The sequence below is a fragment of the Ranitomeya imitator genome, chromosome 4 (assembly GCF_032444005.1).
Source record: "Ranitomeya imitator isolate aRanImi1 chromosome 4, aRanImi1.pri, whole genome shotgun sequence".
NCBI classification, from domain to species: Eukaryota; Metazoa; Chordata; class Amphibia; order Anura; family Dendrobatidae; genus Ranitomeya; species Ranitomeya imitator.
In genome coordinates, this window is record NC_091285.1 from 54,422,368 (window position 1) to 54,445,208 (window position 22,841).

At 38.2% G+C, this 22,841-nt stretch overlaps 1 protein-coding gene across 32 annotated transcripts in view; it reads right to left on the reverse strand.

Annotated features, from left to right (window-relative positions):
• The window catches only part of LOC138675454 (protocadherin gamma-A4-like), a 732,953-nt gene that overhangs the window by 190,770 nt on the left and 519,342 nt on the right, over positions 1-22,841 (reverse strand). For 2 of the 32 annotated variants that reach the window (XM_069763666.1, XM_069763648.1), the window contains exon 1: positions 12,336-14,916. The exons of 28 other annotated variants lie outside the window; for them this stretch is intronic. In XM_069763666.1, the coding sequence (XP_069619767.1) occupies positions 12,336-14,777 (2,442 nt within the window). In that variant the 5' untranslated portion in view covers positions 14,778-14,916. Of the gene's footprint in view, positions 1-5,169; positions 7,771-12,335; positions 14,917-18,925; positions 21,498-22,841 lie in introns of those variants that run through there. 2 more of the 32 variants (XM_069763652.1, XM_069763650.1) reach the window with 2 other exon arrangements.

A 22,841-nucleotide genomic window follows, 5' to 3' on the forward strand; every position in this document is an offset into this window, starting at 1 on the left:
CAATTCAGCTACATAGGAGCGATTTGATAATCGCTGCTAAGTAGCAGAGCCGATCAGGATATGCCAGCTTCTAGCCTCCCATGGAAGCTATTGAAGCATGGCAAAAGTAAAAAAAAGTTAAAAAAATAAAAAAAAATATACAATTTTAAATCACCCCCCTTTCACCCCATTCAAAATAAAATAAAAAAATCAAAACTACACATATTTGGTATCGCCGCGTTCAAATTCGCCCGATCTATCAATAAAAAGAAGGATTAACCTGATCGCTAAACAGCCTAGTGAGAAAAAAATTTGAAATGCCAGAATTACGGTTCTTTGGTCGCCGCGACATTGCATTAAAATGTAATAACAGGCGATCAAAAGAACGTATCTGCACCAAAGTGGTATTAAAAACACCAGGTCGGCACGGAAAAAATAAGCCCTCACCTAATCCCAGATCATGAAAAATGGAGACGCTATGGGTATTGGAAAATTGGGCAATTTTTTTCTTTTTTAGCAAAGTTTGGAATTGTTTTTTACCCCTTAGATAAAACGTAACCTAGATTGTTTAGTGCCTATGAACTGATAATGACCTGGAGAATCCTAGCAAAAAAGCTAAACAAAAAACAAATGTGGGATTGCCCTTTTTTTGCAATTTCACCACACTTGGAATTTTTTTCCCGTTTTCTAGTACAAGACATGCTAAAACCAATGATGTCGTTGAAAATTGCAACTTGTCCCGCAAACAACAATCCCTCAAATGGCCATATCGACGGAAAAATAAAAAAAATTATGGCTCTGGGAAGGAGGGGAGCGAAAAACAAGAACGCAAAAACGGAAAAGGGCAAGGTCTTGAAAGGGTTAATAACAGATAATAACTTTTTTACATCCCTGTGAACCTTTGTGCCATTGTCTACCTCTGAAAATCATAATGACCCAATAACACATAAGGTATCTGTTACCTACTGTATACATAGGAGAGTTTAAGTATGATCGGCATTCCCTGGAGATGATGTGACTTCTGTAATATGTTATAGTAATGTATTCTTAATAAATGTGTTTAGGTGAGAATAAGAATAGCAGTGTGTTAGTAACCTCAGGGAGTGACTTCAGATACATGAGAGGATGTAGTGGCCTAGATCATCAGTGTACCTGCAGTTAACATACAGTGAACATCAATCAGACAGATAATAAATCCTACGAGTCTAAGAACAAGGAGTTGGTAAAGTGGCATAAACCTTGATCCAAGAAGAACAGCTTGGCGGGAAGCCGAGGAAAGGCCAAAACAGGAATGTAATTCGAACAACGGTGGAACAGAGTTACTTATAGCCCTGATATTACTTTGGTTAGCCCTGGACAGTGGTGGACTGCAAAGTGTCAGCCTATTGTGGAAGATTTAGAGAGAAATTTTGAATTTTTGCCTCATAGGAGCATCTGTAAAGATTGCTGAAGAAAGATTCAGGTGTGATGGATCTGTATAATTGTGAATTTGTGTTGAAGAAGCATGTAAAATACTGCCATGTGCAACCTTCTATCAGAAGTTCCAGTCAATATTATCTAAGAGAACTATCAAGCTAAATGCCTATTACCTGTTATGTCTTTTAATATTCAACCATCTCAGTAAATGACTTATGTTGTGAACTATGACGGTCTCCTCTACTTCCTTGCAAGTCATCCTCACCATAGCACTGCTTGCTGCCAATGGCCTCCAAGGGAGCAGTAAAGATAGTGTGAGGGTTGTAATAGTCACCACATCACATTGATCACTGGTGTTTAGGGTTTCCAATCAACAATTGGTGGAAGGAAAGCTTACATATACAGGAAGTCATCTTAAAATTAATAGGGTAGAACTATAGAAGAACGATTGTTGTATGTGGTCAATTTATCATCCACATTATGTTCACTCCATTAGTTTTATTTTTCCATACATAGTTTGCAATCAGATTAATCAAGAAGAAGCTTTAAATGTATCTCAGTATAGGAAACAAATAAGATAAAGAAACGGGTAATCTGTAGAGACCATTCCATGTTTTCATCATTGATGAGTAAATTGTTCTATATCCAAATAGCAGATCTTTGCTACTCATCTTATGATAAAAGGAGACTATATCATTTATGGTACTTTCCTTGTGAAATACTATAATATTATTACTTAGTTTACTTAATACATAGCCTATATTAACATATAGAAGACACTTGTTACGTTTTCTCAGGAAAAAAATGTCAAGTTCTGATGGAAAATTCGAACAGCAGCTGGTTAATGACCAAGAAGATGGCTCAAGTTACTATACTCAGTGACAACGATAATCAGTAAAGTTCACAGTCAGTAGAGTGGCTTAATGTCGTTACTGAAAGTCATATTCCAAATGTAGCCAAAGTCTTGTGCGGCAAGTACAAGGAAAGGAGTTATCCAAGTTACCAATATTGTATTTCAGTACAAAAGTCTTGTACATCTATAAGTGCAATGGTAGATTTCAGGAAAATTGTCTATTTTATGCTATAAGATTAAGCAATAAAAGGGGATTTTAGGGACCAAGATAGATCCTCAAGATAAGAGGAGTGGTAAATAACAACTGGCATCACCTTAGAAGATTTGGTACCTGTATCGTGCCCACTATAAGTATACAGTCTATGGAGCCAAAACTCTACATCTACATGTGGTGTGGTAGAAGTTGTTCTCAACAGGTGCAGATAAGCTTCCATTCACTTCAAGATCAAGCACCACGCAGTCGTCTGAGGTGAGTTATTTGGCTGTATGTGGCATCAAGTATCAATTTACCAATGGGATATGAGGTGATGGATCCCAATAATCTCATACTGACGACCTATCCAAATGATAATTATCCAATATCTCAGTCCTGGTCTTGATAAGGGCACAGGGTGCAGTGTGAGGCTCCTTATTTATTAAGAGGTAAACACCTCTTAATGAAAAAATCAAAGCACAAAGATATGTGTACCTCCGAGTGCACCTCTCCACAGTAGAGTGGAGTAGTAATTGCCCCTGCTAATTATGAATTTTGATGAGCGGGAGTCAGCATGCCCTGTTCGATCCCCGTAAGGCCCCTCATCCTGCCCCAACTATATCTACTTCATTGGAGCTGGCTGAAAACAGCATGAAAATGGCAAAATTCACACATTTTTCATTCGAACTTCCAATGTGCAAAAATTGTGCAACATTTCAAAGCTTTTCAAGCCAGAATTCTACCAAAAAGCTTTCATGAATCAGACTCTGTGAGCCTCATATATCAAAACTGAAAAAAAAAATGTTGTCCTTATCAACCAGCTATAGATGAGATTTTTATTATATTACGCAACTCTGGTAAAATGAAATCTGCAATGTGATTGGTTACTATAGATACTAAACTTTTTCTTTTAGCAATTTTCACAAATCTGCGTTATTACATTTCTAATATATGTAATATGGTAACAAATTTTAGAATAATTATGGCACAAACTTTAACCCCTTCAAGACACAGCCCTTTTTTGTTTTTGCGTTTTAGTTTTTCGCTCCCCTCCTTCCCAGAGCCATAACTTTTTTATTTTTCCATCAATATGGCCATGTGAGGGCTTATTTTTTGTGGGACGAGTTGTACTTTTGGACAACACCATTAGTTTTACCATGTCTTGTACTAGAAAACGGGAAAAAAGTTCCAAGTGTGGTGAAATTGCAAATAAAAGTGCAATCCCACATTTGTTATTTGTTTGGCTTTTTTGCCAGGATCACTAAATGCTAAAACTAACATGCTATTGTGATTCTCCACATCATTACGAGTTCACTTGTCTAGGTTATTGTTTATTTAAGTGGTGAAAAAAATTTCAAACTTTGCAAAAAAAAATTTTGGGGGACATTTTCCGATACCCGTAGCATTTCCATTTTTCAGAATCTTGGGTCAGGAGGGGGCCTATTTTTTGCATGCTGAGCTGACAATTTTAATGATACCACTTTTGTGCAGATACATTCTTTTCATCGACCGGTAATGCATGTTAATTCAATGTCACGGCGACCAAAAAAATGTAATTCTGGCATTTTTAATTCTTTTCTGGCTACGCCGTTTAGCAATCAGGTTAATAATTTTTTTATTTGATAGCTTGGGCGATTCTGAACGCGGTGATACCAAATATGTGTATGTTTGATTTTTTTATTGTTTTATTTTGAATGGGGCAAAAAGGGGAGTGATTTAAACTTATATTTTTTTATTTTTTTCATATTTTTAAAACTTTTTTTTAACTTTTGCCATGCTGCAATAGCCTCAATGGGAGGCTAGAAGCTGGCACAACTCAATTGTCTCTGGTACATAGGAGTGATCATCTGTTCGCTCCTATGCAGCTGAATTACAGACTTGCTATTTGCGCCGACAACAGAGTGGAGCTCACAGCAAGCCGACATCAACAACCATAGAGGTCTCAAGGAGACCTCAGGTTGTCATGCCGACGAATCGCTGAGCCCTGATCATTTGATGGGTCGGCGATGCGCGCATTTCTGGTCCGATGGCTGGAAGCGGTAGTTAAATGCCGCTGTCAGCATTTGACTTTGTCGTGACTTTGATGTGGGCTCAGCGCCCACCATCACCACCATCAAAGGGGAAGACACGACATGCGCCACACTAGTACAGCGCATGTCCTAAAGGGGTTAAAAGAACCCATATTTCTGTATATTTTTGGCTTCTTTATCATGCCTAGAATGTAAGAATATTCTGCAATAATATTACATCTGGGAATGTCATACACGATTGTAACACACTGAAAAAGTGCTGATTCTTGGTATCAAGGTACAATAAATATCATGAAATTGAAATAAAGAAAATAGATTCAGTCTATAATCCATTTTTTAAACAGACACCACTGCCATCTGCCATTGAAGAAAGTAAATTTTGTCCTTCAATCTCAATTACTGGCCTAATATTTAAAAAATAATATTTATGCTATAAATTATTTGATAATACAAATAAAATTACAGAAAATAATATAAAAAATATTATCAGCCTTAACGGCAACGGCTCAAGAGCAAAGTGTAACTTATTAAGCGGTTTCAGTTTCATTATCTGAATAATATTAAAGAGAAAAATCAGATATAATTAGTATAATAACAAGAAAGATTACATATTCTAGATTTTCTAAATGTTAACATCCATTTCTGATTTGTCACATATACTATGAAATATGGCATTATAATAGAAATTATAAACTTACATATTTTGCATCATTTGATAAATTCCCTTCAGATGAGGCTTCTTGATATACATCCTTTAATTGAGGATAATTTATAGGCTGCACAATACTGAAATCTTGTTGTTCCAGAGCTGGAGGTAAAATTGTTTGGTAATTCTGCCCCTGGGACCCTGGAGGAACCATCCTGACCTCCATGTATTTTAAGGTCCCGTCTGTGTTCAGGTACAGAGCCGGCTGATACTGATCTGTGTAGGATTTGGATTGGGATCCACCAAGAATACAGCAACTACTGCTGTAATCATAACTGTCCTTCCTCAGACATTTCACCAATAATATCATGAAGGTGACAAGTGACACTAAGCTGATGGCCACTAGGGAGATGATTAGATACAGAGTCATATCTGATGGGGGTTTGGAATTGGTCAGGAAGTCTCCAGATTTTGGTCTTTCCACTATAACCTCATCCGCTATACTGAGAAGTACAGTCACTGTGGTGGATAATGGAGGAGTCCCCTGATCACTGATAGAAATGACAAGTTGTTGCTCCATGTTCTCGGTCTCCTGTAATCCTCTTACAGTTCTCACCTCTCCTGTGAATTTAGATACTTGAAATGATGAATAATTGATGGGGTCAATGAGAGTAAACACCAACCAGGCATTGTGACCAGTGTCCAGATCCACTGCGGACAGTTTTGTCACCAGATATCCAGCACTTGCAGACTTGGGAATTTTCTCTTGGACAATGAGGTCCTCAGAGTGCTCTGGATACAGCAGAGAGGGGGGATTGTCATTTGTATCCAGAATGAAGATAAAGACGGGGACAGTGGAAGATAACTGTGGAGATCCTGAGTCTTCTACCTTTATGGTGATTTGTAATACCTGGATCTGCTCATAGTCAAAGGATCGCTGAGCATATATATTCCCATCATTAGAATGAATGTACACAAAGGAGGAGACAGAGGAGCCGTCAATCTGACTCTCAACTATGGAGTAAACCAGATCAGAATTAACCCCCTCATCTAGGTCAGTAGCAGATACTGTACATAGAAGAGTCCCGGGGTCACTGTTCTCCTTAATGAAAGCATTATAAGTAGACTGTGTGAACACTGGAGCATTATCATTAATATCTGACACCTCAATGGTGACGCTTGTTTTACTGTATAGAGGGGGAGACCCTAAATCAGAGGCTGTCAGCTCTATAGTGTATTGGGAGCTTTCCTCTCTATCCAGATTCCCATCTGTGATTAATACATAGCGATTCTCATAAGATCTTATTTTAAAAGGCACATTTGGTGATAAACTCAATCTTATTTCTCCATTCTTTCCAGAATCTTCATCTTTTACATTAATAAATCCTACAACTGATCCTATTACAGCATTTTCTGGAATATCCTTATTCACTGTTGAAAATGTAATTTTTGGTGGATTGTCATTTACATCTTCCACATCTACATAAACTATGCAGCTTCCCTCTAAAATAGGAATGCCTTTGTCTTCTGCCTTAATAGATAATTCATAAAAATTAACTTCTTCATAATCCACATGTCCATTAATATGAATCTCTCCAGTTTTGTTATTTAAGGAAAATATTTTTTTTGCAGATTTGAATGTATGATCATCAAAGGAGAACTGAATTTCACCATTTGCTCCGTCATCCTGATCTGTCGCATTTAATGTTAATATTGCAGTATTCAGTGGCAGATTTTCCCTAATGCTGATTTTATAAACTGACTGATTAAAGACTGGAGGATTATCATTGACATCTAATACAACAATTGTTATTCTGCAGGTCCCTGATCTGGCCGGTTCTCCTCCATCAATAGCTGTGAGAATGAGGTGATGTTCTTGTATTTCTTCTCTATCTAAAACCTTTCCTAGTATCAGCTGAGGGATGAGCGTTCCATCTTTATGCGTTTTCACAGACAATGAGAAATAAGGATTTGTATTCAGTGTATACTGACTGACACCATTTATACCAATATCTAAATCCTCAGCAATCTCTAATGGAAACCGAGCACCAGGACCTGTGAACACTTCTGTTATCTTAACAATACGATCTTTAGATGAGAATGTGGGAGAATTATCGTTAATATCCAGAATCTCTATTTCTAGGGTAAAAAGCTCCACAGGATTCTCAGCCACAACCTCTATCTGCAGTAAACAGCTGGGACTAGATCCACACAGGCTCTCCCTATCAATCCTGTCCTTCACAACCAGCCCTCCATTTGCCTGATTTACACTGAAATATCTTTGGTATTTCTCAGGTCTCAGATGTATCCTGCGCTGAGAGAGCTCTGCACGTTTTATCCCCAGATCCTGAGCTACATTTCCTACCAATGTCCCCGGCTCAGACTCCTCAACAATAGAATAACGAAGCTGCCCAGAGACCCAGCCCCAGCTACACAGGAGAAAGGAGCAGACTACTTGCCATTTCCAGCACTGACAAAAGCCTCTGATGTCCATATCTTAAATTATTGTCTTGATATTTGATGTCATGTAGATCCTGTGTAATCCAATCTGCATGAGGGTGATGAATTTATCTGTCCATATTCCCAAAAAGATAATCCATCTGAAGAAAAGAAAGATCCACACGGCTCTCATCAGGGCTGCAGCTCTTCTTTGTGTGAGAGACGATGGGAGGGTGAATCACTGAGCCAGGGGGAGGAGAGCGCAGAGCTGACATGGGCACATTCTCTGGTATAGACTGAGTAATCTACTGGATGACAAGTCTACCCTCTAGTGGTCAATGTTTATAAATACAGAAAATAAGCAGAATAGAGAAAGAATCGGAAACACTAGAATATTTTATCCTGGTCTTAAATTACAGAACTGTACTTATTATGATGGAAATTAGATTTTAATAAAATACATATATAGAGAGATTGATATTACATACATAAACAAAGATGTCTGAGATTATACAAGCACATAGGCTTTGTAATTAATCATCCAATATAATTATATTTACCATGTCTTTACATAATATATTTTAAAGTACAGTGTAAATATATATTCTAGAAAATAGTGATATTTAAGCACTGAGAATCAAAGCCGATTATGTAATATATAATACATGTACAGCCTATGTACATGTATTAGCATAGCTGATACATGTATTAGCATACATGTACATGTATTAGCATAGCTGATATATTACATATTAGCCTATGTAATATATAATACATGTACAGCCTATTTAGCACTGCATGAAAAGACAAGCCAGGATAACAATAGAGGAAAAAAATTTCAGAACTTTAAAAGAACAAGAGAAGACACATGTGAATATAGTGGAGACTACAATACTCACGCACATTTTATGTGCACATGGAGCAGCGCTCAATTCCAATATCTCAGAACCTATAATTACTTTTTTTACATCTCTGTCAACCTTTGTGCCATTGTCTACCTCTGAATATCATAATAACCCAATAACACATAAGGTATCTGCTGCCTACTGTATGCATAAGAGAGTGCAAGAATGATCGACATTCCCTGGAGATGATGTGACTTCTGTAATATATTATATTAATGTTTTCTTAATGAAAATGTTTAGATGAGGAAAGGATTAGCAGTTGTGGGTAAGCTCAGGGAGTGACTTCAGGTATATAAGAGGATATAGCAGCCTGGATAATCTGAGTACCTGCAGTTAAAATACAGTGAACATCAGACAGGTAATAAGTCATATAAGAACAAGGACTTAGTAATGTGGCAAAAGCAATGATCGAAGAATTACAGCAAGGTGGGAAGCTGAGAAAAGGCCAAAACGGGAATATAATACAAACAACGGTGGCAAAGAGTTACCGGTAGTCCTGACATTACTTTGGGTAGCTCTGAACAGAGGTAGACTGCAAAGTGTCAGCCTACTGTGGAAGATTTAGAGAAAAAATTGTAATTCTTGCCCCTTAGAAATATTTATAAAGATAGCTGAAGAAGGATTCAGGTGTGATGGATCTGTGTCATTGTGAAATTGTGTTGAAGAAGTCACGTAAAATGCCGCCACGTGTGATCTTCTATGAGACGCTCCTGTCAATGTCATGTATGAGACCCATGAAGCTTAAAGTATGTTACCTGTTATGACTTAAAATTCAACTACCTCAGTAAAATGCTTCTATTGCGAATTATGACGGTCTCCACTACATCATTGCATGTCATCCTCACCACATCACATTTACTTGGTCAAAGGAAACCTTACATATACAGGAAGTCTTTTTAAAACTAATAGGGTAAAACTATAGAAGAATGATTGCTGCATATGGTCAATTATTCATACTTTACTTATGAAATAATATAAGATTATTACTTACTTTACTTTATAAATGGCCTGTACTAACATATAGGAAACAATTGTTACTTTTGCTCACAAGAAAAATATCAAGTTTCGCTGGAAAATTAGAAAAGCAGCTGGTCAATGACCAAGGAGATGGCTCGAGTTACTATATTCAGTGACTATTGATAATAATCACTAAAGATCGTAGACAATAAAGTGGCTTAACATGACATTACATTGAGTCATATTCCAAATGTAGGCAAAGTCTTAGGCAGCAAGTAAAAGGAATGGAGTTATCCACATTACCAATGGTGTATTTCAGTACAAAAGTCTAGTACATGTGTAAGTTCAATGGACCCTTTCAGGAAAATTATCTGTTTTATCCTAATACATGTTAGGAGTCGAGTTTCCTCTGCTGCACAGGGGGAATCTCGATCCGTCTCTGCTGTGGTCTCCCATTCTTCTCCAGCCGCAGTGGAGTCTGCTCAGCAGGGACGTCGATCCCAGCGTCTCGCTCAGTCTGACTCTGTGCGAAGAGTTACTGCTGCTTTTCCTGCTTCTGCCATTGAAGCCAGTGCTGGGCAGCAGCGAGTGGACGTTTCTGGATCTAAGTCCTGCTTTTCTCTGTCTGTGCATGCCCAGGGCAGGATCTCCCGTTGGATATCGAGGGTCACATGCTCAGGTATTGCAGCACATCCCATTGGTCCTCCTGGAAGGTCCTGAAAGGGCAAAACTTCGGTAGCAGCTTCCTGTGCTGCAACTATATAAGCTGCGCATGACCGCACGGCCATGCGCTAGTATTGTCTTGTAATTATGTGTGTGTGTTGTGAGTGAAAGTCGCTCTTTAAATAACCCTCCCTATTGGATGACTGTTCGCGGAAGGTGTATGTTTGCTATCTAGCGCCCGACTTATCCTACAGCACGTAACACACATTATAGCTACCAGTTGCTGTGTCTGCCTGTACGGCGCCGTGCGCTTGCTCTGCGCTTTCCTGACCCAAGCCTGGGTGGTTAGTGGGGTCCGTCAGTGCGGCACCGCACGCACTCTTGTGCCTTTATATTATTATTTATGTTCCTCTGACACCCCAGTTGCGGTGTCGAGCGCATGGGGTCTTCTGAACTCAAATCCTCAGTCTCGGGTTTGAGATTAGTGACTCCTTGCCTGCGCTCTATGTGAGGTACCGCGGTCCTGTGATGCAACAGGGTCGCTTCCTTCACACAGGGTGAAGTTAACCCATGTGTGTATTCTTATAGTACCGCCATATAGTCCGTCTTTACTAGCAGTGGGGTTTTTACCTGCACGGTGGACCTCGGACTGCGAACGCACCTAGTTCCATTTCATCTTGTACTTGGTGTGTTCCGCCAGTCCTTAACAATACATTAAGCAGTAAAAGGGGTTTGTAGGGAAATAGATAGATCCTCAGCTTAAGAACAGTGGTGGATAACAACTGGCACCCCCTTAGAAGAGATGGTACCTCTGTTGTGCCCACTGGAAGCATACAGTCTATGGAGCCAAAACTCTACAACGACATTCAGTGTGGTTGATGTTCTCAACTACTGCAGCTCAGCTTCCATTAATTTTTAGATCAACCACCACGCAGTCGCCTGAGGTGTTATTTTGCTGTATGTGGCATCAAGTAACAGTTTGTCAATGGGTTATGAGATGATAGATCTCAATAATCTCATACAAGCAATCTATCCAAATGGTAGTTCTCCAATATCTCAGTCCTGGCCTTGATGAGGGCACAGGGTGCAGTGTGAGGCTCCTTATTTATTAAGAGGTACCACCTCTTAATGAAAAAGTCAAGGTACAAAGTTGTGTGCGCCTCCGAGTGCACCTCTCCACAGTAGAGTGGAGTATTAATTGTTGCTGCTTATTATAAATTTTGAAAAGAGGGGGTCGACATGCCCTGTTAGATCCTCATCGGAGCTGGCTGAAAACGGCATGAAAATGCCCAAGGTCACACATTTTTAATTCAAACATCCATTGTACAAAAATTGTGCAACTTTCACAGCTTTTTAAGTTAGAATTCTAGCAAAAAAGTTTTCATGAATCAGACCCTGTGAGCCTCATATATGAAAACTGAAAACAAAAATTGTTGCCCTTATCAACCAGCTATAGAGGAGCTTTTCATTATATTAAGCAACTCCGGTAAAATGAAATCTGCAATGTGATTGGTTACCAAAGACATTCAACTTTTTCTTTTAACAATTTTCACAAATCTGCATTGCTACGTATCTTATATGTCCAAGCTGTTAACAAATTTTAGAATAATTATGGCACAAACATTAAAAGAACCCATATTCCGGTATATTTTAGGCTTCTTTCTCATGCCTAGAACGTAGGAATATTTTGCAATAATATTACATCTGGATATATATATATATATATATATATATATATATATATTATACACATTTATATCACACTGGAAAGGTGCTGATCCTTAGTATCAAAGTACAATAAAGATCATGTAATTGGAATAAAGTAAATATATTCAGTCTATAACCCATTTTTTAAGCAGACACCAGTGCCATCTGCCATCGATGAAATTCATTTTTGTCCTTCTACTGCAATTACTGGCATAATATATGAAAACAATATTTATGCTATATGTTATTTACTTATTTGATAATACATGCAAATTACATCAAAATTAATATATATATATATATATATATATATATATATATATATAAATATTATCAGGCTAAACTGCAACGGCTCAAGAGCAAAGCATATCTTGTTAGAGGCTTTCAGTTTGGTTATCTGAATAATATTGCATATAAAATCAGATAACATTAATACAATAACCATAAAGATTATACTGTATATTTAGATTTTCTAAATGTTAACTTCCATTTCTGATTTGTCATTTTTCTATCAAACCTGACATTATTATAAAAATGATAGACTTACATTGTTTGCAACATTTGATAAATTCCCTTCAGATGAGGCTTCTTGATATATATCCTTTAATTGAGGATAATTTAGAGGCTGCACAATACTGAAATCCTGTTGTTCCAGGGCTGGAGATACACTAGTTTGGTAACTCTGCCCCTGAGATCCTGGAGGAACCATCCTCACCTCCATGTATTTTAAGGTCCCGTCTGTGTTCAGGTACAGAGCCGGCTGATACTGATCTGTGTAGGATTTGGATTGGGATCCACCAAGAATACAGCAACTACTGCTGTAATCATAACTGTCCTTCCTCAGACATTTCACCAATAAAATCATGAAGGTGACAAGTGACACTAAGCTGATGGCCACTAGGGAGATGATTAGATACAGAGTCATATCTGATGGGGGTTTGGAATTGGTCAGGAAGTCTCCAGATTTTGGTCTTTCCACTATAACCTCATCCGCTATACCGACAAGTACAGTCACTGTGGTGGATAATGGAGGTGTCCCCTGATCACTGATAGAAATGACAAGTTGTTGCTCCATGTTCTCAGTCTCCTGTAATCTTCTTACAGTTCTCACCTCTCCTGTGAGTTTAGATACTTGAAATGATGAATAATTGATGGGGTCAATGAGAGTAAACATCAACCAGGCATTGTGACCAGAGTCCAGATCCACTGCGGACAGTTTTGTCACTAGATATCCAGCACTTTTAGACTTGGGAATCCTCTCTTGGACAATGAGGTCCTCAGAGTGCTCTGGATACAGCAGAGAGGGGGGATTGTCATTTGTATCCAGAATAAAGATAAATACGGGAACAGTGGAAGACAACTGTGGAGATCCTGAGTCTTCTACCTTTATGGCGATTTGTAATACCTGGATCTGTTCATAGTCAAAGGATCGCTGAGCATATATATTCCCATCATTAGAATGAATGTACACAAAGGAGGAGACAGAGGAGCCGTCAATCTGACCCTCAACTATGGAGTAAACCAGATCAGAATTAACCCCCTCATCTAGGTCTGTAGCAGATACTGCACATAGAAGAGTCCCGGGGTCACTGTTCTCCTTAATGAAAGCATTATAAGTAGACTGTGTGAACACTGGAGCATTATCATTAATATCTGACACCCCAAGGGTGACGCTTGTTTTACTGTATAGAGGGGGAGACCCTAAATCAGAGGCTGTCAGCTCTATAGTGTATTGGGAGGTTTCCTCTCTGTCCAGATTCCCATCTATTACTAATGCATAACGATTCTGATTAGATCTTATTTTAAAAGGCACATTTGGTGATAAACTCAGTTTTATTTCTCCATTCTTTCCAGAATCCTCATCTTTTACATTAATAAATCCTACAATTGAACCTACAGGAGCATTTTCTGGAACATCATTATTCACTGTTGAAAATGTAATTTCTGGTGGATTGTCATTAATGTCTTCTACTTCAACATTAATTATGCAGCTTCCCTCTAAAATGGGAATGCCTTTGTCTTCTGCCTTAATAGATAATTCATAAAAATTTGCCTCTTCATAATCCACATGTCCATTAATATGAATCTCTCCAGTTTTCTCATTTAAAGCAAATAATCTTTTTGCAGATTCAGATGTGTGATCATCAAAGGAGAACTGAATTTCTCCATTTGCTCCGTCATCCTGATCTGTTGCATTTAATGTTAATATCACAGTATTCAGAGGCAGATTTTCCCTAATGCTGATTTTATAAACTGACTGATTAAAGACTGGAGGATTATCATTGACATCTAATACAACGATTGTTATTCTGCAGGTCCCTGATCTGGCCGGTTCTCCTCCATCAATAGCTGTGAGAATGAGGTGATGTTCTTGTTTTTCTTCTCTGTCTAAAACCTTTTCTAGTATCAGCTGAGGGATGAGCGTTCCATCTTTACGATTCTTCACAGACAATGAGAAATAAGGATTTGTATTCAGTGTATACTGACTGACGCCATTCACACCAACATCCAAATCCTTTGCAATCTCTAATGGAAACCGAGCACCAGGACCTGTGAACACTTCTGTTATCTTAACAATACGATCTTTAGATGAGAATGTGGGAGAATTATCATTAATATCCAGAATCTCTATTTCTAGGGTAAAAAGCTCCGCAGGATTCTCAGCCACAACCTCTATCTGCAGTAAACAGCTGGGACTAGATCCACACAGGCTCTCCCTATCAATCCTGTCCTTCACAACCAGCCTTCCATTTGACTGATTTACACTGAAATATCTTTGGTATTTCTCAGATCTCAGATGTATCCTGCGCTGAGAGAGCTCTGCACGTTTTATCCCCAGATCCTGAGCTACATTTCCTACCAATGTCCCCGGCTCAGACTCCTCAACAATAGAATAACGAAGCTGCCCAGAGACCCAGCCCCAGCTACACAGGAGAAAGGAGCAGACTACTTGCCATTTCCAGCACGGACAAAAGCCTCTGACGTCCATATCTTAAATGATTTTCTTGATATTTGATGTCATGTAGATCCTGTGCAATCCAAGCTGCATGAGGGTGTTGAATTATCTGTCCATATTCCCAAAAAGATAATCCATCTGAAGAAAAGAAATATCCACACGGCTCTCATCAGGGCTGCAGCTCTTCTTTGTGTGAGAGACGATGGGAGGGTGAATCACTGAGCCAGGGGGAGGAGAGCGCAGAGCTGACATGACCACATTCTCTGGTATAGACTGAGAAATCAATCGGATGACAAGTCTACCCTCTAGTGGTTGTTAGTGTGAAATACAGAAAAAAAGCCGAACAGAAAAAAAAGTCTAGAAACAAAGGAAAATTCCACTGTTTAGTTGAGCTTTATAATATATATATATATATATATATATATATATATATATATATAAATAGATAGATAGATAGATAGATATAGATATAGATATATCTTATTTGATGTAAGTCAATAATTATGGAGTAAACTGTGATTTATCAAACACAAACAACTGTCTTACGGAAATGTGTCATAAGTATATAGCTACCAATGTCTTTAGCTAATGCATTACAAATGCGCAGAATACTAACTTTAAACTTAGTATGTAGAAAAAAATGTATAATAAATATTCAGTATATTGTGAAAGCATTGCATGACAGATCAAGAGATAACATTAATGGGAAAATCATGTAGATCTTTAAGAGACCAAGAAAAGAAGATGAATTTGGTCAAGACTTAAATAACTATACAGGTGTTATGCTCAAATAAAGCAGGGTATCAATCTAACATTCGGGGTCTTATGGCTACTTTTTATACCTCTGCTAGCCTCTCATGATTATAATGGCCAATAAGTTGTAGGGACATGATTTGAATACAAGTCATCTTGACTGTTAAAATAATAGGGTAGGACTATAGAAATGAGCTACTACTATTTGTAGTCACTTTATCACCCACGAGAAGTACACTTCATTACTTCTATCTCAGTATATGAAACACATGGGTTTAACCAATGGGCAAATACTTATAAATTAAAGCATAAATCTTAAAAATGCAAAAAACCTAAACCAACAGTAAGGTTTTTCTGCGTCCCCATTTGACCAGTCTTTTGAAATCTTTCTATTTTTCATAATTGAAGAGTGATATTTGCCAAGAATTTTCTCAATTACCATAAGTTTTTCTGTTCCTGAAGCTGAACTCCAAAGCGAGAATGTAAACATATGTAGTCTTCGACATAATTAATAAATTTGCTGCACTATGTACAGTACAGACCAAAAGTTTGGACACACCTTCTCATTTAGAGATTTCTCTGTATTTTCATGACTATGAATATTGTACATTCACATTGAAGGCATCAAAACTATGAATTAACATATGTGGAGTTATATACTTAACAAAAAATTGTGAAACAACTGAAATTATGTCTTATATTCTAGGTTATTCAAAGTAGCCACCTTTTGCTTTGATGACTGCTTTGCACACTCTTGGCATTCTCTTGATGAGCTTCAAGAGGTAGTAATCGGGAATGGTTTTTAATTCACAGGTGTGCCCTGTCAGATTTAATAAGTGGGATTTCTTGCCTTATAAATGGGGTTGGGACCATCAGTTGTGTTGAGCAGAAGTCTGGTGGATACACAGCTGATAGTCCTATTGAATAGACTGTTAGAATTTGTATTATGGCAAGAAAAAAGCAGCTAAATACAGAAAAATGAGTGGCCATCATTACTTTATGAAATAAAGGTCAGTCAGTCTGAAAAATTGGGAAAACTTTGAGAGTATCCCCAAGGGCAGTGGCAAAAACCATCAAGCGCTACAAAGAAACTGGCTCACATGAGGACCGCCCCAGGAAAGGAAGACCAAGAGTCACCTCTGCTTCTGAGGAGAAGTTTATCCGAGTCACCAGCTTCAGAGACCAGGTCAATGCCACACAGAGTTCTGGCAGCAGACACATCTCTACAACTGTTAAGAGGAGACTTTGTGCAGCAGGCCTTCATGGTAAAATAGGTGCTAGGAAACCACTGCTAAGGACAGGCAACAAGCAGAAGAGACTTGTTTGGGCTAAAGAACACAAGGAATGGACATTAGACCAGTAGAAATCTGTGCTTTGGTCTGATGAGTCCAAATTTGAGATCTTTGGTTCAAACCACCGTGTCTTTGTGCGACGCAGAAAAGGTGAATGGATGGACTCTACATGCCTGGTTCCCACCGTGAAGCATGGAGGAGGAGGTGTGATGGTGTGGGGGTGCTTTGCTGGTGACACTGTTAGGGATTTATTCAAAATTGAAGGCATACTGAGCCAGCATGGCTACCACAGTATCTTGCAGCGGCATGCTATTCCATCCGGTTTGCGTTTAGTTGGCCCATCATTTATTTTTCAACAGGACAATGACCCCAAACCCACCTCCAGGCTGTGTAAGGGTTATTTGACCAAGAAGCAGAGCGATGGGGTGCTACGCCAGATGACCTGGCCTCCACAGTCACCAGACCTGAACCCAATTGAGATGGTTTGGGGTGAGCTGGACCGCAGAGCGAAGGCAAAAGGGCCAACAAGTGCTAAGCATCTCTGGGAACTCCTTCAAGATTGTTGGAAGACCATTCCCAGTGACTACATCTTGAAGCTCATCAAGAGAATGCCAAGAGTGTGCAAAGCAGTCATCAAAGCAAAAGGTGGCTAATTTGAAGAACCTAGAATATAAGACATAATTTCTGTTGTTTCACACTTTTGTTAAGTATATATTTCCACATGTGTTATTCATAGTTTTGATGCCTTCAGTGTGAATGTACAATTTTCATAGTCATGAAAATACAGAAAAATCTTTAAATGAGAAGGTGCGTCCAAACTTTTGGTCTGTACTGTATGTGACATGCAATTTGCTGACAGATTGGCAGAGTAATTACGGCAAGAATTTGAAAGTCTAATTTTTGGCCTATTTCTCATGGTTACATAAATATGTGCAATAAAAGTCTAACATTGGCAATCATATTATGTACATGTTTCTTGTATATTGGATATGCTCTGATTCCTGGTATTAAGTAAATATAAAACTCAAATAGAGTAAATAGATTCAGTTTATAAAACATTTCTTATAAAGTAGACTACCACTGCCATACAATAAATTATATTTTATCACTGTAACTCAATTATTCACCAAATGTGGATGTAAAAACAATAATAATAATAATTATATCTTAATTTATTTGAAGGTAATCCGTCAGTTCCTTCGTGGTGCCCAAATCAGGAGCAACATAAATTTCATAGAAGAACATTGCATGACCTATATTTTGCTTTATACTGGTATGTCACTCTCCAAAAGAGACAGTGGACCTAAGATCTCAGTCATTGGCCTCTCATACAGCCAAATGAGATCTCATGCTTTGCACTGAGAAGGGGTAACAACCCCGAAACATTGGTCTACACATTGAGATTACGATTTGGCTTTTAGCCTGTTATATTGCAATACTCGTTAAGTGGTTGATATTAATTTTTGGGATTGCTACTTCCAATAGATGATACTAAAGTTCTAGTTCTCTTCCTCTCTAAAGAGACAATTGACGTTTTCAGATCCAAGCTGCATGATTGCAGCCAAAAAATGCTGTTATTTCAGAGAAAATATAATTTGAACATTCAGACAGGGGCTATAATTGAAGAAACTAGATTAATCCACTCACTGCCCTGGCCAGCTTCCTGTAACACTGATGCAGGTGATTGACAGGTCTCTACCATAGTGAGAAACCTGTCAATCACTTAGTGTGGCATGGGAAAAGCCAGACAAAAATTTAAAAGATATGTTTCTCAGAAACACCTGACCACTTCCATGAAAATATACATCTGGCTATAATCCTGCAGTCAGACTTTGATTCACTCTGCCCATGGTTTGGATAGCATAAATCAAGTGGCAGTTTCTTTTTAAATATCTAACAGTAAAAAATAAAATACTTTCATATTAAAGAAAATAAATATAAAAATATTTTAGCTACAACAGAATAACACCATACTATTCACTATTGAATATGGAAGTAATTCTATTGCAAAAACTAATGAAAATTAGTACAAATAACATAAAATTATATTGTGTTGGTTATTACTATTTTCATTCCATTTCAGGTTTGACAAACAAATTAGTTAAAATGTCACTGTATTATAAAATTTAAACTTACATCATTAGCATCATTTGATGAATTACCCTCAGATGAGACTTCTTGATATACTTCCTTTAATTGAGGATAATTTAGAGGCTGCACAATATGGAAATCTTGTTGTTCAAGGGCTGGGGGTAAATTAGTTTGGTAACTCTGTCCCTGGGATCCTGGAGGAACCATCCTGACCTCCATGTATTTTAAGGTCCCGTCTGTGTTCAGGTACAGAGCCGGCTGATACTGATCTGTGTAGGATTTGGATTGGGATCCATCAAGAATACAGCAACTACTGCTGTAATCATAACTGTCCTTCCTCAGACATTTCACCAATAATATCATGAAGGTGACAAGTGACACTAAGCTGATGGCCACTAGGGAGATGATTAGATACAGAGTCATATCTGATGGGGGTTTGGAATTGGTCAGGAAGTCTCCAGATTTTGGTCTTTCCACTATAACCTCATCCGCTATACTGAGAAGTACAGTCACTGTGGTGGATAATGGAGGAGTCCCCTGATCACTGATAGAAATGACAAGTTGTTGCTCCATGTTCTCGGTCTCCTGTAATCCTCTTACAGTTCTCACCTCTCCTGTGAGTTTAGACACTTGAAATGAGTAATAGTTGATGGGGTCAATGAGAGTAAACACCAACCAGGCATTGTGACCAGAGTCCAGATCCACTGCGGACAGTTTTGTCACCAGATATCCAGCACTTGCAGACTTGGGAATCCTCTCTTGGACAATGAGGTCCTCAGAGTGCTCTGGATACAGCAGAGAGGGGGGATTGTCATTTGTATCCAGAATGAAGATAAAGACGGGGACAGTGGAAGATAACTGTGGAGATCCTGAGTCTTCTACCTTTATGGTGATTTGTAATACCTGGATCTGCTCATAGTCAAAGGATCGCTGAGCAAATATATTCCCATCTTTAGAATGAATGTACACAAAGGAGGAGACAGAGGAGCCATCAATCTGACTCTCAACTATGGAGTAAACCAGATCAGAATTAACCCCCTCATCTAGGTCTGTAGCAGATACTGTACATAGAAGAGTCCCGGGGTCACTGTTCTCCTTAATGAAAGCATTATAAGTAGACTGTGTGAACACTGGAGCATTATCATTAATATCTGACACCTCAAGGGTGATGCTTGTTTTACTGTATAGAGGAGGAGACCCTAAATCAGAGGCTGTCAGCTCTATGGTGTATTGGGGGGTTTGCTCTCTATCTAGATTCCCATTTGTGATTAATGCATAACGATTCTGTCTAGATCTGATTTTAAAAGGCACATTTGGTGATAAATCTAATCTTATTTCTCCATTTTTTCCAGAATCTTTGTCTCTGACATTAACATATCCTACAACATCCCCAGATAGATAATCTTCTGGAATATTATTAACCACTTTGCTAAATGCAATTTCTGGCCGATTGTCATTTATATCTTTTACTTCCACTTGTACCATACAATTACCCTGTAAATTGGGAAATCCTTTGTCTACGGCTTTAACAAATAATTCATAAAAGCTTTGTTCTTCAAAATCAACATGTCCATTGATAGAAATCTCCCCATTTTGCTCATCTAGATAAAATATTTCTCTAGCAGATTTAGATGTGTGATCGTCAAAGGAAAACTGAATCTCTCCATTTGCTCCGTCATCCTGATCTGTCGCATTTAATATTAATATTATGGTTTTCAGAGGCAGATTTTCCCTAATGCTGATTTTATAAACTGACTGATTAAAGACTGGAGGATTATCATTAATATCTAATACAACGATTGTTATTCTGCAGGTCCCTGATCTGGCCGGTTCTCCTCCATCAATAGCTGTGAGAATGAGGTGATGTTCTTGTTTTTCTTCTCTGTCTAAAACCGTTTCTAGTATCAGCTGAGGGATGAGCGTTCCATCTTTAAGATTATTAACAGACAATGAGAAATAAGGATTTGTATTCAGTGTATACTGACTGACACCATTCACACCGACATCTGAATCCTCTGCAATCTCTAATGCAAAAAATGCACCAGGACCTGCAAATATTTCTGAGATTTTAATAATGCGATCATTAGATAAAAATGAGGGAGAGTTATCATTAATATCCAGAATGTCAATTTCTAGGGTAAAAATCTCCACAGGATTCTCAGCCACAACCTCTATCTGCAGTAAACAGCTGGGACTAGATCCACACAGGCTCTCCCTATCAATCCTGTCCTTCACAACCAGCCCTCCATTTGCCTGATTTACACTGAAATATCTTTGGTATTTCTCAGATCTCAGATGTATCCTGCGCTGAGAGAGCTCTGCACGTTTTATCCCCAGATCCTGAGCTACATTTCCTACCAATGTCCCCGGCTCAGACTCCTCAACAATAGAATAACGAAGCTGCCCAGAGACCCAGCCCCAGCTACACAGGAGAAAGGAGCAGACTACTTGCCATTTCCAGCACTGACAAAAGCCTCTGACGTCCATATCTTAAATGATTCTCTTGATATTTGATGTCATGTAGATCCTGTGTAATCCAAACTGCATGAGGGTGATGAATTTATCTGTCCATATCCGCAAAAAGATAATCCATCTGAAGAAAAGCACGATCCACACGGCTCTCATCAGGGCTGCAGCTCTTCTTTGTGTGAGAGACGATGGGAGGGTGAATCACTGAGCCAGGGGGAGGAGAGCGCAGAGCTGACATGAGCACATTCTCTGGTATAGACTGAGTAATCTACTGGATGACAAGTCTACCCTCTAGTGGCCAATGGATAGAAATACATCAAATAAGCTTGATAGAAAAAAATATATTTTTGGTGTAAAGAGCTTGAATTCTTGAAATTTTAAGTTATATTACAAAATACTTGGCATGACTAAATCTCAACATATATTACTAATACAATTTAATGTATTTTTATCAACATTTTAAAAATAATATAACCTATAGGTTTTTATCAGCAGTACAATAGAAAAATATATATAGATAGGTAGATAGAATAGATAAATATAATAGATTTTGATAGATAGATGGATAGATATATAGAATATCCATCAATTATCTATAATAGAGTTTTATAATTACAGGATTCAAGAGCATCTTTATTTATTTTACTAAAAAATATCTGATTTACATTTATAATGTATAGTACAATACAGAAATTATATGTGCAATTTGTTAAATTTCTGTCAGTTTCCATAATGTCTCTCATAAATTTTGCACATATAGTGAAAAAGGAAATCCTGCTCTTTTCGCTTTTTGTATTCTACACTGGAAAGCAACAAAATGGAGGATATTATACAGTATACTGAGTAGTGTAGCTGCAGATGCGTCATAGATGTGAGGTTCAAAATGCATCAGAAGTTGCATCTCCTTGCCTCTATCACATATAATTCGTATGTAACTTCATCTCTCTTTGAACAGACTTCTGTAGACCTTATCTTGTGTAATACAAAAAAAAAGATCATTCCAAGTCAAAGGAAAAAAGTGTATAAGAATTGTTAATAAATTCCAGCAGGGTATATTGCTTACTTATACATTTTTTAGTGCAAAAAAGTAAACAATAATTACACCTTTGACATTAGATCTTGTGGTCTGAGGTTTTTTGCAGGCAGCACCATTTTGTTGCCCCCCGAATAGTGGGATTCAGCTGCTCTCTGAGCCGGTTGTTGAACTGACAGCTGGTTAAGGCACCATGTAATATTCCTGCTTTGTTAATTCCGCTGTTCTTGCATTTGTTTTTAAACCTATGGAGGTGACAGTATGCAGAGGGGGAGTGGGAGTGTGAGAAGGGGATAATATGGGCACAGTACAGAGATGGGGCAGCATGGGAAGATGGTGTGAAGGATGTGACACTAGTCACTACTCAATGTGACGCTAGTCATTACTCATGGAATTACTTTGAGGCAGGATAGTCAAGAGGCCCATGGTCCATATCACAAGGGCTCATAATAGACAAAT